An 18,214-nucleotide genomic window follows, 5' to 3' on the forward strand; every position below is an offset into this window, starting at 1 on the left:
GGCAGTTTTTAGTATCTAAATAGGAAAGCTATTTAATGTATGTTTTGGAACAAAAAGTGTGGGGAGGCATTAAAGTAACTTGCTTTAGGATTTAAGTATCTTAATTTTCTTACAGGAGATGGCATGAATGCTTATATGGCATACAGAGTAACAACAAAGGTAACTAGTGCAACAAATATTTACAGATAACTTTGTATCATAGCTGAGTAGATGGATCAGTAATGCATAACAATTTTTTTTTTTTTAAGACATCACTTTCCATGTTCCACAAAAATGAATTCTCTGTTAAAAGAAGATTTAGTGATTTTCTGGGTTTGCACAGCAAATTAGCAACAAAGTACATGCATATTGGTTACATTGTGCCTCCAGCTCCAGAAAAAAGCATTGTAGGTAAGTGTAGTTCCTGTAAGGTTGAATTTCAGCATGTCATTTAAGTATTGTAGTACAAATTAAGTATCTTAATATCTGTTTGGCTTGTAAAAGAAATACTTTTCTGTACAAGTATTACTTATTATCTGTTGCTCCAACCTACTGAATATTCTTCCTGTTCTGTATTGTAAAAAAGTTCAGGTTAAATTGGAAACTTATGTACTGGCCTCTTCCTAACTCAAACCAGTGTTGATAATAAGAAGGACATTTGTCTTGATACATAGCCTTCTGTTTCTTATCTGTCATTCTTTCTTCACTGATGCCCTTCAAGAGCTGATTAGTCTATCAAAACAAAGAACTTAAATGAAAGCATATTTTTAACTTGAGCTGTTATCAGTTGCCTGCAATATACAGAGCTTCATACATACTCCACCTCTCTAATACTTCAGTGTTTCTTTTGGTTATGGTGAACACTAAAACCTCTAGTTAATTCTTCGAAGATCTAATTCAGTAAACACTTCTAAGTGATGGCTTGAAGGATCAGATCCTTTCTACATAAAGTAAGAAGCATACCTGATGCACCTTTAGTTTTATGAGCTCTAAGCAGTAGAGGTTCTTTCAAAATAGCTAAACATTTAAAACAGTAAAACCTGTTGAAGTCTATGGCTTACCTGTATAAATAAGTGATTGGACTCAGTCTGTAAAGCTTATCAGAGCAGCAGCTTTTGATAGAAGTATGCATCAGCATTAGATGTAGGCAGCAGAAAGCTTTGGAAAATCATACTTTTAATTCTGTGAAAAGACACTGCATTTTTCAGTCTGTAAGATTGAAATTTGATCTGAATTTTTGGTAGTTCTTGAAAGTAATGTATGGTTCTGTAATAACCAATTTTTTATGTAACAAGTTTAATTATAAATGCTAACAGGGCTTATAAAAATGGAATGAGACTTCTAGTCATGTCTTTTAGATGATACAACATTTAAGACCTTTATGACAGCGTGCAGTTACATGGAAATATAGTACTTGCATCACAGTCAAATTCATCTGTAAGACAAAGCTTGGACTGGTTTGAAGTACCACTTGAACAAAACCAGCATAAATACTGTTCCACCTGGAAGTGTGTAAAATGGTGAGACTTACTGCAGCGCAAGCAAGCACTGGCTGTCACCAGATCCTTGTAGAGAGAGACAGTTAAGCTGCAATAGGTGGGGAAAACTCACAGAATGTGTAGGACATTTTCTAAAGAGCATGAAAGTCTTGCTTTAGACTTGAACTTCACTGCACAGGTGGCATTTAGTTCTGTCCAAAAATACATACTCCATACATTTCTAATTCTGGAGAAAATAAGGGATTCTAGGATCATTTAAAATGAGGCATCTTAAAGCAGAGATCTATCAGAATGGCTGAAAGGAAGATGACATATTTTGTTTACATTACATGAGTTTATTTTAAATTCTTAAGACAAAATATCATACATTCAGTTTTATGCAGTGTGTATTGTACAAAAGTCCTTAGTCTGTTCATTCTGTTACACTGTTGATAACACCTGGAGTTTTAAGGTCCAACTTTATTTTGATGATGGGTGGGAGGAGCTGACATTTCAGACTCTAGCCACAAATTGAAGTGGCCAGTTACTGGCTGTGGAACAGAATAAAACTGAGTCAGTGGTGAGCTAGAGTTGGACATTCATCCAGACAGCCTCATTACTTACTTATGTGTGCTGGAAAATCACACTTTCTGTTTTTAACAAAATAATCTATTAAGTCATAGATCATTTCCTGTGAAGGATTAGAGTGCTTGGGCTACAGAAACTGCCTTTACACTTGCTTTTAAATAGGCTTATATTAGCAGAGAAAGAAACCTGACAATATCTAGAAATAACTGTCAGTATCACAAGTTAGGAATTGCTTATATTGGTCATTTGATTACATATTCAGTTTTTTCTCTATGAATATCTGTAGCTATCAAATGTGAAAGATCTTTTGTTTTAAACTGCAGCATTTCATTCTTTCCGCATTGAAATATTAATGAGTAGTAGTACTCCAATGCAAAAAAGATGAGTAATATTGATGTCTTTTGTGTTCCTGTGTAGTGTTTTTTATTGTAATTTGACTTGAATACATAAAATTAGATGAGCTTTATCTTCTAATCACATCAGTTATGTTAATGATTTTTTTCTCATAAAATAAAATCAGTATTATTCTATTTTCTTCAAAGGGATGACCAAGGTTAAAGTAGGCAAGGAAGATTCTTCATCTACTGAATTTGTAGAGAAAAGAAGAGCAGCTTTAGAAAGGTAATGTATGTATCTCACTAAAACTTGTTTAGCCTCATAATGACTTGTAATATACTACACGGGCTCTGTAATTGATGTCTAGGTCAACTATACTTAGGTGAATTCTGGAGACTGTATGCAACTGCCAAATATTTGTGTAGGAAACGAGTATCACAGAATCATCTACGCTGGAAAAGACCTTGAAGATCATCGAGTCCAGCCATAACCTAACACCAAACGTTCTCAACTACACCATATCCCTCAGCGCTGTGTCGACCCAACTCTTAAACACCTCCAGGGATGGGGACTACACCACTGTCCTGGGCAGCCCATTCCAACACCTAACAACCCCTTCTGGAAAGAAATACTTCCTAATATCCAGTCTAAACCTCCCCTGGAGCAATTTGAGGCCATTACCTCTTGTCCTGTCGCTTGTTACTTGGTTAAAGAGACTCATCCCCAGCTCTCTGCAACCTCCTTTCAGGCAGCTGTAGAGGGTGATGAGGTCTCCCCTCAGCCTCCTCTTCTCCAGACTAAACCCCCCCAGTTCCCTCAGCCACTCCTCGTACGACCTGTGCTCCAGACCCTGCACCAGCTTCGTTGCCCTTCTCTGGACACGCTCGAGTCATTCAATGTCCTTTTTGTAGTGAGGGGCCCAAAACTGAACACAGTAATTGAGTAGTTTCTGTTAGTAATGGGAAATGTAGCCTTATTCATAGGATTCTAGAGCTAATTCTTTTCAAACTTAAAAGAAGTTGGTGCTTAAAATTAAGATTGCAGAGATTCAGTAAGTAAAACTTTCTTCATCAGCTTACTTGGGCATTTTGGGTTTAAGGAATTAAGGCACTTCAGCAGTATACCTGTTCCATAGAAAATCATCTGTTGGGTAGGGAGATGGGTGAAGGAGACCTTTAGTAACTTGAGAGTAAAATGGCCTTCCAACGTCTTGCAATACCTTGATGTAACTAGGTGAACTTTGATGTAAAAGGTGTTATATCTCTGTACTCAGCACTGCTATCCAACTAATATTGATCAAGTATCTTTGCTGTGGAAGGGTATATATTGATATCACTGATATACTTCATCTTTTCCCCCTGTTGACATGAGTAGTAAAGCCTTTAGAAAGCAACAAGTAGAACTTACACAAGTATACAGCCTTAATTTTGTTACGATTTTATAGTATGCCCATTGCTGTGATAACACGTGCATCATATAAGAAGAATACACCACATAACAGTTTCAGTTAAACTAGAAAATTAACAAAAATCAAAGGTTTTAGACTGTATGTTGAAAGACCCGTCTAATAGATAATGTATGAAGCTCTTGAACTTCTGGATTTCCAGAGCCAATCTTAAACAAAAAATATCACTTCAGAATTCCGTTGCTAGTATCTTTCCATTTCCTAAGTAACAGAAGAACATCTGAAATTATATTGAACCCCAAAATATTGATAGGTTAGTTAGTCTATCTTAGTTATCTTTTACTGAAAAGATAATGGAGGATGGAAAAAATACATTACATTTACAATATCAATATACTCAGACTTTCAGTTAAAAGTCTCAGCCTACATCATTTTTTAGGATAGTTTCTAAGCAATTGGTGAATGTGACATCACTATTCTGGTATTTTGCAACTTAGGCTTAAGTAACACTAAAGCTTTGCAAGTAGTAGATTGTGCTGTTGATAGTATTCTGTCACTGCATCTTAATTGGCAATAACACATACTCTGTTATATTCCTGTGATATTTTGGGGTACTAGATATCTATAAAGCATTCATGTAAATGTCATACTTTCTGTTAATATATAATGTTTAAATCAGTTATGACAAACTTGCAGCAGTTTTTAGGGGAAGAATGCTATTGAAATTTCTCTCTTCGACCCATATTTGTTCAATCAGCAGTTTTTAGGTCTAAGTAGAAACAGAAAATTGAGAAGGGAAGGAGTTGCATTGGTTTTTTGGGGGGTTGGGTTTGGTTTTTTTTTGGGGGGGCGGTGGGTAGATGAGTCCTTTAGAACTAATATGGATTGAAGGCTTTAGTCTAGCCAGCAAACAAATAAGTCATACCTACAACATAATCAGCTCACCTCTTAAAGATTTTCTTTAATCTTAAAATAAGTCAGCCAGAATTATCTGTAACAAGAAGTCTGTCCACTGCACTGTACAAGAATGTTTAAACAAGCTCATCTATTTTTTTTTTCCTGTTGTAAATTGGCTGTTAATAGAGGAGGAGAACTTCACTCAGCTGTTGAAAATATGAAGTGTAATATTTTATCACTGTGCAATGTACAGTTATGCCACATCCCACCTTAAGGAGTTTCTGATGTAATCAAATGATGTTAGAAACCACTACTCACACCTTTGTTATGTTGTAGTATGGAATGCCTGGGGCTGTGTTACTTTCAGCCAGAAGTTCCAGGTTTTGTGGCAGTCTTACTGGAGTAAGGCTTCAGTGAATGTTTCGACTTTGTGGTCCTAGCTTGTGACTGTTTAAGACTTAGCCTGTTTGTTGGAGGAAGGTGACAGAATGCATAAATCTCGTTTAAGGAGTCAGCAGAGAGGCAAAGGATTGAAGGGGTATGGAGACTGAACTATCATCTGACCCTTCAGAAATTACTTTTTAAGAGTGTTCAGGCCCCATTAGATAATGGGGGAGGTTATGTGCTGCATTGTACCTGTTTTTTAGATGAAGGACACTTTTCAGTGTTGTCATATTAAATGTTTTGTTATCTAATATTTTAATTTTAATATCATAGGTATCTACAGCGAACAGTAAAGCACCCAACTTTGTTACAGGATCCAGATTTAAGACAGTTCTTGGAAAGTTCTGAGGTATTTAAGTTTTTTTAGGTTCTATTTGTTTTTAGATATGGTAACCTACAAAGCAATATATTCTCTTTGTATTGAGATCTAATCCCCTAAATTCATATGAAATTAAATTGGATTGTACCTTTCACGGGACAGAATGGCAGAGGTTACTTAGGTAATGGTGTGCCTCTGCCTCTGATAAAACTTAAAGTGGTAGTGACCAAAACCTAACTGCGGTTCAGTAACTTCTTCAGTGAGTTGGTCTGTCCAGTTCAGAGTGAAGCGTGTCATACATGCTGAAAATCCTTAATTGATGTTACTGATTGTTAAGTAAGATCCAGAATTAAAATGGCTTGGAAGCATCTCTCTTGCCTCTAGGAGTCCAACTTGAGGTACCTTGGTAGGATAATGTGAAAACACAAGCAGTGCTCATGGTCAGGCTAGATGTTTTGTGAATAGACAACTTCTGCTATCTGTGCTATTGATCTGGCACCTTTCACAATATTAAATATATTGTTAAAGATACATAATATCTCTTTATACATGTGCATAGTGGATTCACTGTAATACTGAACTGATTTTTGGCCAATGTCAAGATCTTGGTTAAACTAATAAGTCACAGAGACCTCACTACTGACAAAAGCATCGTTGGTAGATAACTTTCAGTGGATTTGTCAATCCTGCTAACAGACAAAACATCACATGAAGGGTAGATGGTCAGACACAGGGACCACTTTGTATGACATATCCAGACTAGCCTGAGTAAAAATATCAATTAAATTTAAAGTTTGTTAACTTGCCCCAGAGGATTTTTAAGTACCTAAACAAATACACAGTTCTCTTGGTACGAATGAGTTAGGTTTTGAAATCTGTCCTATACTGAAAAGCAAAAAGGCATCAACCTTTTATAATCAGCACACAGTGCAAATCTTGCATTGGAATTATATGTTTTGCAGAATTTCTTTCATTTAATTTTTGGTAAAGCTAAGCTTTTCTGTTCTTGTAGTGGCACTTTGTAGTGTATAGGTGACTAGTTAGGACCTTTGGCTAGTTCATAATAACTTTGGACAAGTGGGTTGTTTGTTCTATTTAGCTGTAGGGTTGTAGAAGAAAAGTAAATAGTCTATATTTTTAAGTTTTCCTCTTGAGAATGTAAAAGTAGTAAATCTGAGAAATTAGATTCAACTATATTGAAACACATAGGAGTAAAGAAAACACTATATCCTTTTCTTTCCCCCTTGTGCGCAGTTAAACCTCCATCCTTTTAAGCAGTCTGTTTGCCCTTATTTGTCATTCAATTCCAGCTGCCGAGAGCGGTTAACACCCAGGCTCTGAGTGGAGCAGGAATATTGAGGATGGTGAACAAGGCTGCCGACGCTGTCAACAAAATGACAATCAAGATGAATGAATCGGATGCAGTAAGAGCTGATTTTTCGGCTTGAATAATGAGATGAATTAATGAGCCTCAACAATTGCATTTTAAAGCTGTAGAAGTAGAAAATGGGTTATTAATTTGCTTACTGTCTTGCATTCTTAGCTATATCAGTTGACCACCCTAGCAGTATGTGGATAATTTGCTTCTTTAAAACCAGAAATGTTGTCAGTAGTCTGATTTGTAATGCTTGAGTCTTTCATCTTTTGTCAGTGGTTTGAAGAAAAACAGCAACAATTTGAGAATCTGGATCAGCAACTTAGGAAACTTCATGCCAGTGTTGAAGCATTAGTCTGCCACAGAAAAGGTAACTTCACTTTTATGTGGCTGCATGAACTGAAGTGCTTAGAACTTTAGGAAATGGTGGTGCAACAAGAGCTTAGTATGCCAGAGCTCTTACCTATTTAATACTTATTCAGTCTATTTTAATGCAGAAATCTTCTAATCATACCTTTTAGTTTAAACTGCTCTAGCATTTTTGTACACCTGTTTTCAATCTTAATTTTAACCAGAATATCTATCATTCTTAAAATTACCATATTGTTTTAGCATAATTTTTTTTTCTTGAAGAGGTTGAACATTATACGTATCAAGTGATTCTACTGCAGTAGATATCCATAGATGTATATCTAGGTCTCATGGCAAGAGTTATTTCCTGAACAAAAAGTGGCTTCATAAATCCATTTAAACATCTTTTGTCTTAGTATTGCTCTGTTAACTGAGTTTGAGCTCTTAAACAGGAATTTACTATTCTTAATTTGGTCCATATAATGATACATCATCAAGCTATTGTTAAGGTAAACTTTTCTGGAAGGACACATAGTCTCAGAATATCAGCTTTTGGTTTACTCATTTTAGAAAGTAAAGCCTCTAAGTTTGTATTTTAGACACCTGTGCTGCTCTTTTGTCAAAGATTGTTTTCAATCAGATGATTTTTAAAAAAAACAAAACACCAAAATTTTGATTTGTTGTTCAAGGAAGACCATAAATGTGCCTTCTGACAGTACTGTATTATGTGAAAATATGAGGTCAACTTTCAGATCTACTTTCAAAAGTACATGACAATGTCATAGACTGGTTTCTCATAACTCTATCAGGAATTACTCTCTGCAGTGAAAAAATCTTTGGCCAGATGTCCTCAAGATTAAAAAGTATTTTAAGAAGTAATGGAAAACAGAAGTCTTCATTTACTGTTGATTTGACACCTGCTCATATATTTGAAGAAGTTTTTAGTTTGTTTGTTTTTAAAGAGTTGTGTAAGGGTTTTAAATATCTGAAGGCATTTTGCTTCTACAAACATTTGTGGTGTTCTGATGATTCCACAGAAGTGACACAGTTCTAAACAAACCTGCACTTTTAATCCTGAAGTAATTTGGATTAAATACTCATTCAAAGGTCCTTCATAGGACTTATTTTTTCCCGGGATGACTTACATGGGATTTGATGAGACAATTGCCCTATATTTGTTAATAAATAAGCTCAAAACTTTACCTTTATAGGTGCCGGCCATACTGGTATGTGTGTTGTGGTTTTATTCCTTTTTTAAGGCATGTCAAAATGTGGCAATACATTACATTTAAAGGTACTTTAGTCAACAGAACAGTCCAACAGAAATAAATTCCACTTATGGGGGTGGTGGTTTTGTGAAATAGTTGATTTTTTTTCCACTCTGAACTGCATGGAACAACTGTGCTACGGCCCTTTTAAAATTGTTTTGAATTTGCTCTGTAGGTGACTTAGCTTTTGTTTTGTGGACTTGCGTTTTCTCTGAACCAGGCAGTTGGATACTACTGAAGTGACAGTTTTTTCCATGTCTTTTGCTAGAAAGACAGGCATTAACAGACTCAGCAAAACATTTACCGATGGAAAGGGTTATTTTGTGCAGAAGTTTGTCTCCCTAAATGTGGATTCACAGTGATGTCCTTGTGTATCTTACCATGAACTTTAGGAAATACAGCATATATTTTTCAGGTGAAGTTAGGGTTGAAATAGGGCAGAGGTCTACTGATCTGTGCTGCAGAGTAACATAACAAATTACACTGTACTGAGTATTACTCCTGTGTTTCAGAGCTTTCAGCCAACACAGCTGCATTTGCTAAAAGTGCTGCCATGTTAGGTAACTCTGAGGACCACACTGCTCTATCTAGAGCTTTGTCTCAGCTTGCAGAGGTTGAGGAGAAGATAGATCAATTGCATCAGGAACAAGCTTTTGCTGATTTCTATGTGTTCTCTGAACTGCTTGGTGACTACATTCGTCTCATTGCTGCAGTAAAAGTGAGTACTACTAGGAAAAATGCTGATTTTTGTATTTAAAGTCACATTCCTCAACTTGTAGATTTAGTGTAAATGAATGTGTGCGTTTTCAGGTCATAATACAGATGAGACTAAGATTTTGCCTGAAGTTCCAGATGAGTAAAATGAATTTATCCATGATCAGTTATTCCAATGATAAAAACGGTTGTGATCAAAAATGGGAATGGATTAATAAAAGACAAAATGTAAATGGTGAATGTCATCTGCTTTGAGCAGTACTAATTGTGCACACTGTTTGGGACACCATACGCTACTATGTCTAAGTATACTGTACTTGTTTCTTTCAGGTTACTTATTTTTACAGTATGCTTATAAAACTTTTAGAACATAATTTGACCATATTTGATAGATAGCCAGCCGTTTCTGTAAATAAGAAACATACAGTTTGTGGATCTGCATCTCATTAAAGAAAATACTCAGTTTTGGTTTAAGTCATGCTGCACAGCATAATTATGTTTTGACATGGCAAGGGGTATCTATGAATTTTATCCAGAAATATCTTTGAACTTGCCAAGTTGGTGGGAGTATATATTTTTCTTTTCATTTTCTTTCTTTTTTTTTAAATATCTATATTTTAATTCTGCTACCTTAGTCCATGGCTAATGAAAATGTATTGCTGAATATGCTTGTAATCCATATGCATGAAAGGTTTGCTAGAATCTGCATTTAGAGAAGTATTTGCACAATAGAGCACTTTCTAGTGGTTGTTCTGGTTGTGTTTTGATGAAATGAGGAACATAATGGTTTGGGTCACTAAGGTGTCTGCTCTGAAAAGGCTTCTTGAATACTGTTATTTATTGAAAGAAATCGAGCTATCCAAGCATGCTGTCAAATGAAATATAAAAAGATGTGGTAGACACAGTGAGGTTTCTTTGAGTTATACCTGTTTCAGTTTTATGCAGAATTACCTTTTCCTACAAGAAATTTAGATAGCTTTAACAATTCCACTTTAATAAATTTGTCTATCCTTACAGGGTGTGTTTGATCACCGAATGAAATGCTGGCAGAAGTGGCAAGATGCTCAAGTCACTTTACAAAAAAAACGTGAAACTGAAGCAAAGCTCCAACTTGCCAACAAACCTGATAAATTGCAGCAAGCTAAAGATGAGATAAAAGAGGTAATGTATCAAACATTATTTTGGAGGTCAGACTTTCTGCATTAACTCACTCATTTTGCATTAATGCACTACTTTATACCATTTTTATTTACAAATCACTCATTTGCTGTTTTCCATATTTACTGAAATTGTTAAAAGGAGTTTATTTAAAATAATAAATGTGCACAATTGTTACTCATTGTAAGACCTGTAAGGCAGTTAATGCTGTCTCTACAGAGTCTGGGAAATGGGAGGAGGGGAACATGGGCAATTTAATGCTTTTAACTGTTAACAGATCACTTGGCTAGGCAGGGGAGCATCTCTTGGCCTCTAAAGCTAAAATCCAGCTAAGATAACTAATAGAGAACTGTTCCCATGCTTTGCTTAATTATACAGCATATCTACCCATATATATATATATATGAATGTATATATGGTGTAATTTCAGTAAAAATAAATCTTAACATGTTGAAGTTCATAATTTATACACTTTTTCTATCATGCTTCACTAAGGAAATTGAAGAGGTAGGACAACTTAATTATTTAACATTAATGCATTCTAATTATGCACCAGTATTCTTCCATTAAATAATGGGAGAACATCATTGTAGATTTCAAGCTCTCTTACGCAGTTACTTTGTTTGGCTTCCTCATTGATCACTAACCACATGCTGCTTTGTTCTTTCTGCCCTTCAATATATTTTTCATCTAGTGTTGAAGTTACTCCTTAACTTGTCTTTCTTTTTCTTAAGAAAGGCCTTTGTTGACTGGGAAACTTAGTGTCAGTCTTGTGTGACCACATTCTTGCTGGTTGCCTCTTTTGATGTCACCCATCCATCCACAATACAAGTGAGCTGGAACTCCTTGTTGAAAATACTTCCTGAGTGTTGGATGTAGTAGAAAAACAATGATCCTTTCTAAGTTCCAATATTAAAAGTATTAATTATCTTAATTCCTTCCTGAAGGATTTATTTTTCTTACTTTATTGGGTAATTAGAGAAGGTTGTTAGTAAACCCACAATTTGAATGTGATTGAAAGTTATAGCTGCCATTGAAACATGTTCAGAGTTGCTGAATTCTGTAGTAGTAGTCCTTCTGGCAGAGAAACTGCAGAATAGAAGCCTACCCAGCTTGAGCTTTGTCCATGACTTGCTTGCATTTTGCAGATAAAAGGCCAAAGAACAGTCTTAGAAATACATTATTGAATAAGGAGAAATTTCTCCTTGTCAGAAACTATAACATGGCAGACTATTATCCAGTGATAATTTGTATGGGACCTGGCATTTGGGTGTGATGAAACTGGAATGTTAGATCTGTTAGGCCTGTAAAGGCTTTCACTGAAGTCTCAGGCACCTCTAGTTGCTTCAGTAGGGAAGGCACAGAAGCAGTCTTAATCTACCCTTCCTTTGGCTGAATTTTGTATTGTTTCAGTTAATAGATAAGTCTTCGGGCTGTTCTCTGTGAAGGACATCTCATTATGGCTTATTGGATATCTTCATAATGTATATCTGAAAAGACAATAAGAGGACTTTAATAAATAGCAACTAAAAAATATGTAGAAATTTATTGGAACATAGATGATGTTCATCTCTTATCACCATAGTAACTTGACACTGCACCACAAAATGTTTTTTGTGAATAAATAGCACCACTGAATTGCAAACAGGAATATGCTATATTGAAGTATGTTGCTTCCCTGCTGCCTTTTTCTGAGAAAGATAAATGTTACTGGATATATTGGCTGCGTGACTCAGTATGTTGAGATTAACAAATACAACTGCATTTTAAATATCTGTTAGCCTGAATGTATCTAAAAGTGTGAGGCTGATAGCTTTTTTTTCATAGTATATCCAGCTAGCTTAAATTTAACAATACAATGTGTGTAAAATAGTTTTATAAGGTAGTGTAGATGATGATGATCTATTGTTGCGTAGCTGGATGTCTTTTCCCATAAACTGAGGAGAAACATAACCTAGTTTCATGTATTGTTACATGAATGCCACGCTCCGAATGTGGCAAAACCCCACAAGCAACATTGCTTCCTCTGAATTTTCCTTCTGGGCTCATTTTACTTGCAGTAACTTGTCTACTCCCACTTTCTATGAAAACAGATCCCACTGAAAAAGAAAGCATGTGCTTTGGCTCACTTAAGCAACATTCGTTCTTCCTGGAAAGCCAATGAACAAGTCCTCAGTAGCTTGTCATCTGCAACAGAAATGATAGAGATAATCATATATTTTACCATAGCCAGTTATGGAGATTTAATAATCTCTTCTGGGATTAGGGAACTAACTTTTGAGACTTTTTTGACACTTGATTGGTCAGGTAGTCACAGAAAGCTTACAGGTTTAGACTTCTTTTATAGTGGTGTTTGTAAATGGAACAGCTGGTAGAGCTTTAGAGATCCTTTTTATTTTCTAAAGAATGTTTAAAAAATGTTATTAAGTGTTCCTTAATAGAATTACTAAGATATTTTTACATTTTAACTATAGATAGCATTACCTTAGAGATACCATTGTTTTAATTGATCGAATGATATCCTACTATGCAAGTTGTTACTTTGAAATTGTTATTGTAAGATCTTCCCTTGAAAATGCCAAAAAAACAAATAGATAATTTTCAGCTCTTGAATGACTATCACTGATATACTAAAAAAAGTTCAGATACTGGTAGACTGAATGGACAACACAAAGTCTTATATCTGCATGTCTTTCCTTTGCCAGTGGGAGACAAAAGTTCAGCAAGGGGAAAAAGATTTTGAACAGATCTCCAAAACCATTCGCAAGGAAGTGGGAAGATTTGAGGCACGTATAATTTTGTCCAAGTAAATGACAGTTTTACTTTAGATGATATTGACATTCCAAGTAACATTGGTTAAGAGGTTAATATTCCGTAATTTATTTATTAACAGAAGGAACGAGTGAAAGACTTTAAAACTGTTATTATCGAGTACTTAGAGTCATTAGTGCAAACACAACAGCAGGTAAGATAAATTTTAAGTTTTGTACAAGTTAATATTGAATATGTTCAATATTAGGTTAGTTTAAAAAAGATGGGATTTAAGTATAGCAGTTTCTAAAACATTAACTACTTCTACTACTACTGTACTATATTGGAGAATAACATAGTGATTGCAGTTTCCCACCTATTGCTATGCTCCTTGCACAGCTCTATTTCAGGGAAGCCCGGGTGAAGCTCCCTGAGAGATATGGGCAGGTGGAGGGTCTTATCTTCTGAAACTGAAGTACTACTTTCACTTATAGACTGGAGTAAATTGTAAAGAATATGTACTTAGACCTACTGAAGAAACTTGAATACTTAAATCTTTACTGATCTTTTAAAAAAGTACAAAATTTTACTAAATATTTTAAAGCAGTAGAACAGGTTCCAGTGACTCAGAAGTAAACCTTGTTCCGAATAGAGCATCTGGAGTCTTTCCTTTGTTCATTTCTGGGAATATAACCCCTCTGGCTTTGTTTAATTAAAAAAAAAAAAAAAAAGGTGACCTTACAGATAACAATAGTAAACTGAGCTAGCAAACAAATTATGTATAACTGTATTCTGTAGCATTGTGTTCAATATGTGGTAACAACTCTGTTGCTGTGAGCAGATTTGTGTATTTATTATTTGTATTTTTTTCTTGTATTATGTAATAATGTGGATAGACAATCCAAAGCACCTATGTTCTTTGTCCGGTGGAGACAAGTTTACCACAAGAGGAGGAAAGTATATGTGTTTCCTTTTTCAACATTTAGTACTTAATAATGAGTGTTTTTCCCTTCTCTTTAAGCTAATAAAATACTGGGAGGCATTCCTACCTGAAGCCAAAGCCATTGCCTAAAAGAATATTCCAAAAGACAAGACAGTCTGGATGTTTGTCCTGGATAAAACTAAATTCCACAGTGAAATCATTTTAAATCATCCAAATAAACCACTATATATTTTATGAATTAACATGTGGCTTTTTTATATACTACAGCATTTTATTAACAAGCTGCATGTCCTGACCCTCTTTGAAGTGGACTGTGGCATGATGTTCTGCAATACATTGCTGAATTGAACACTATTGTGTCTTAATACTTGCACTAAAATGTGCACTGCAAGGCCAGAAAGCTGATATTTTTGTTCTTTACAATACAATGTTCTGTAGTATGTTTACCTGATCTTTATGAAACAATTGCATCAATTAATGTTCACTTAAACATTCCTGTACAAAATCATGTTTTTGTGATTACAGTAATAAAGGGATGTACCTTGTGAAACATTAAATGCTCTGGTTTTGTGTGTGTAGATATTCACTGGTGTTCTCAGAAGTAGCATATAGAATAAATTGAGATTATATAAAGGCAGAAACAACATTTAGTAGAGTGCTGGAGATGGTATTAAAAATACACAAACGAGTATTTGTGGTAAATTATTCTGATTTTAATTCTGAATCTCTTTATTATGGGTAGTCTTTTCACCTGAAGTTATCACTGCCTTGGTATACTGTAATGCGTTAATACTCATAGGGTCAAAAGACTGGTGCTTGCGCAGTGGACAGGCATAAACCAAAATATCTTCTAGGTGTTTTACAAAGCTTCTGAAGGGTTAAGATTACCTGCATGGTCAAATAGCCATGTCCTACTAGACTTATAAATTTAATGAATTGTCTTCGGTGGTCTCAGGATACAAAAAGAAAAAGAATCTTGCAATAATTCTGATAATCGGGGAAGAATAAAGTAGGTAGTTCAGCTGAGTGTGAGCTAGTATAAGGTCTAGCATTCTACTTGGAGAAAATACATTTGCCGGGACTGTTTCTGTCCTCTGTAAGAAATCAGAACAGCTAAACATTTTTCTGGAATACACAATATTAACATAGGACATGCTGCTCTGTTATTTTAATGACATATTGAGCTTGTCAATGGTATGTATTAATATTAATGGGATATATCAATAGTAACAAATTTTAGACAAATGCTAATCATATAAAATACAAGCAAAGCTGTTGCTTTCAGCTAATCATAAGGCCATGAATTTATATTGTTTGTGGTCAAGCATAAAGAAGCACCCAATAATATTTCTGAATAGAATGGAAACCTAAATTCAGCTGGAAGATCCTATGCTCCATTTCAGGCAATTAAATTAATGTAATCTTTTCAGATTAGTGTCTGCTCTTGTTTCTGTACAGAGTTCTATTGCCTCAGTCTTTCTAGGAATTTTCAAGAAAACCAGTACAGAAACTTATTTAAAAAAAAATTATGAAGCCTTTATTAAACCTCTTTTTAAATGGTGAAATGCAAAAACCTTAAGCTTGTAATTCCTTATGTATCAGTGTTTTTTATAACTGCTTTTTGAAAAACTGAAGTATGCAACAGGTTTATGATGAAGAAATCGATCTAGGCGTAACAGTCTACTGTTAAAATATACTTGACTTTGGCTTGCTTGGTACTAATGAAAACTGATCAACAGTTCAACGCTAAACTTCAGATTTATTCCAGTGAGAGTGGGTACTTCCATAAAAGACTCAGTTTGGACATGCAGACCTCAAAATGGGTAAACATATACTTCCATGATCTTTTTTCTTTATGTTTTTTTTATCCAGCGTTTTTAGCTTTTAATGTTTTTATTTTGTTTTCAACTATCAGGATTAGAAGTCAGTTGAATTATAGATCGAGTTCCTTGTGCCTGTGTGAGAGAATGAGAAATAGCTTTCACATTAGTCCCCTAGCAGGGATTAATGTGACTTTGTCTATACTAGATAAATGAAAAGAATGAGTTGTATAGAGTTTTTTTACTTAAAACCAGAAGCCTGTTGGAGAACAAAAGGTTAATAGCATTTCTGGAGCTCAGTGTCACAAAGGGTTGCTAATACCAAAAAAATGTAGTCTTTTTTTCATCATAAAGTCAATTTGAACAGAACACCAGGTCAGCTGTTCTATTTGGCAAGCATAAAACTCTTGTTCCAAGAATCTGTTAATTTATTTTGTGTGTATTCCCCTACATTGTTTTGCTTATTGGCTTTCCTAGTACAATTAACATCTGTATTAGCAGATGTTTCTCAAACCCAAGTGAATGGAAGTTTTGCTGAACTCTTTTCTCTGTGGAGCTCACTACAGGATCTTGTACTGAATTTTTAACTGTTGTTTCCTTGAAACTCCAAGCCAGCCTACCACTGAGGAATCACTAGCATGAACAAAATGAATGATTGCAAAATGGTGGACTACATTTGGAATACTGTATAAAAGATAAGGTGCTACTGAAGTCTAATTTACTTTTTGGGTTAAAATAAACTCCGTAAATGTTTACAGCAATTTTGAATTGTCCCCATTCTTGTATCCATCATGTACATGGTGCTTTTTGAATTAAAAATATATGATGTGATGTGTCTCCAATTGAAGACATTGTTACCTCTTTTTTAAATTGACATTCAGTCTACAATAAGTTTCTGATTCTTCAGTCATTGTCCCTTTTAAAATGGAATATTTTGCTTTCCTAACAGTTATTCCTCCTTTTACCTCTCCTAAATTACTTCCTTCTGAAGGCCTCAAATGGGAGTTTGTGTTTCGGCATCTCTGGAGTTCATGCCCTAGATATGTCAGTTTCTCTCAAATTCTGGTGGATATGAGCTGCTGGCTAGTATATCCTGTGCATTTAAGTGAACAGCCAACATCCACGAAAATTATGTGTACAGTGAAATGATTGTCTTAAAAAAAAACCCAAAAACCCACAACCTTTTTTTCTGTCCTACTTTAGAGCAGAACAGGCTGTGTACTCATTTGAATCTCTGGGAAAACATTACAACCATCTGAGGAAAAAAAAAAAAAAAAAAATTAAAACATGTAAGGAGCTGAAGTTTCAGGTGGTTAAAAATGTTACTTGTTACTTGCTAAGGGGTGGCTGCCTTTTCTTAAAATTCTTCCATAGTTGAATGGGGGGGGGTGAGCTTGCTACTAGGTAAAATAACTTTTGACTTCATTACTAAAATGTTTTGGGTTTTTTTCCCAGATCAGTGAAGAAATGACTAACATAGGGAAAGGATATGAAATAATGCAAATCTGTTTTCTGTCATTAAAAAAATCTGTCATTAAGAAAGAGGGTCTCAGAAGAGTATGCAGGGCAGCTTAGGCAGAATCCTTCTAGCAGAATATTTGTATGAAAACTGAAGTAAAGCAAATATACAATGAAAATGGAAGGGTGAGAAAAGATTTGAGATAAACCATGTATCTGTGATTTAGAGATCAGGATAAGATCACAAGGAAGGAAGATAGCACAAATCATGAGAAAGGAAATGCTTTATCTTAGCCTCACATCTGATGTGGAACTTCCAGGGCAGGTCTCAGTAGGGTAGAGGAGCACTGCAGTGTATGAATACCTGCAGTTGTCTTAACACCATACTGACACTGTGGTTTTTTTTTTTTTCCCCTTGCCCCACCCATCCATATGTACACACACTGAAGCTGTTCAGAAACCCACCTCCTTATCAGTTCCAAATACTGTGGCTGTGAGGTTTTTATTTGATTTTGTGAACTCATATAGAAAACTAGCTGATGTTTCTAGAGTTGATTCTGCCCGTCTTCTTTCCAAGTGGTGTTTTTTGTACTTCACTGGCCGATACAAGTGCTTAGATGTTTTAGAAACAACTACACCACTTTAAGAAAAAATACAGGTAAATCTTCAGAGGACTGAGGAAGACATTAACCCCTTAAAAAGCAAATGCTGTTTTACTCAAAGTTTTATCAAGTGTGTTGAATTGTGCTACTATTTACTTAGGAGGCTACTATCTGTAGGAGTACAGTGAGGTGGAAATTTACTTAAAACCAGACTTTCTGGTAGCAAACTGAAAAATGAGCAAACTGAGTTTGTGATCTTTTATCCTTTTTTTTAATCTCGCCTCTTTTTTTGATATGTACTTATCACTGATTAGAATTTTTATATGCA

At 35.1% G+C, this 18,214-nt stretch overlaps 1 protein-coding gene across 3 annotated transcripts in view; it reads left to right on the forward strand.

Annotated features, from left to right (window-relative positions):
* The window catches only part of SNX2 (sorting nexin 2), a 32,296-nt gene extending 18,048 nt beyond the window's left edge, over positions 1–14,248 (forward strand). Inside the window, exons 5-15 of one of the 3 annotated variants that reach the window (XM_074931770.1) lie at positions 116–159; positions 249–390; positions 2,588–2,666; positions 5,401–5,476; positions 6,757–6,870; positions 7,098–7,191; positions 8,953–9,158; positions 10,172–10,315; positions 13,018–13,098; positions 13,206–13,277; positions 14,085–14,248. In XM_074931770.1, coding sequence (XP_074787871.1) covers positions 116–159; positions 249–390; positions 2,588–2,666; positions 5,401–5,476; positions 6,757–6,870; positions 7,098–7,191; positions 8,953–9,158; positions 10,172–10,315; positions 13,018–13,098; positions 13,206–13,277; positions 14,085–14,135 — 1,103 coding nt within the window. In that variant the 3' untranslated portion in view covers positions 14,136–14,248. Of the gene's footprint in view, positions 1–115; positions 160–248; positions 391–2,587; positions 2,667–5,400; positions 5,477–6,756; positions 6,871–7,097; positions 7,192–8,952; positions 9,159–10,171; positions 10,316–10,807; positions 10,922–13,017; positions 13,099–13,205; positions 13,278–14,084 lie in introns of those variants that run through there. The other 2 variants (XM_074931771.1, XM_074931772.1) reach the window with 2 other exon arrangements.
* Positions 14,249–18,214: the final 3,966 nt, after the last annotated feature.

This window comes from Athene noctua, chromosome Z (genome assembly GCF_965140245.1).
Source record: "Athene noctua chromosome Z, bAthNoc1.hap1.1, whole genome shotgun sequence".
NCBI lineage: Eukaryota > Metazoa > Chordata > Aves > Strigiformes > Strigidae > Athene > Athene noctua.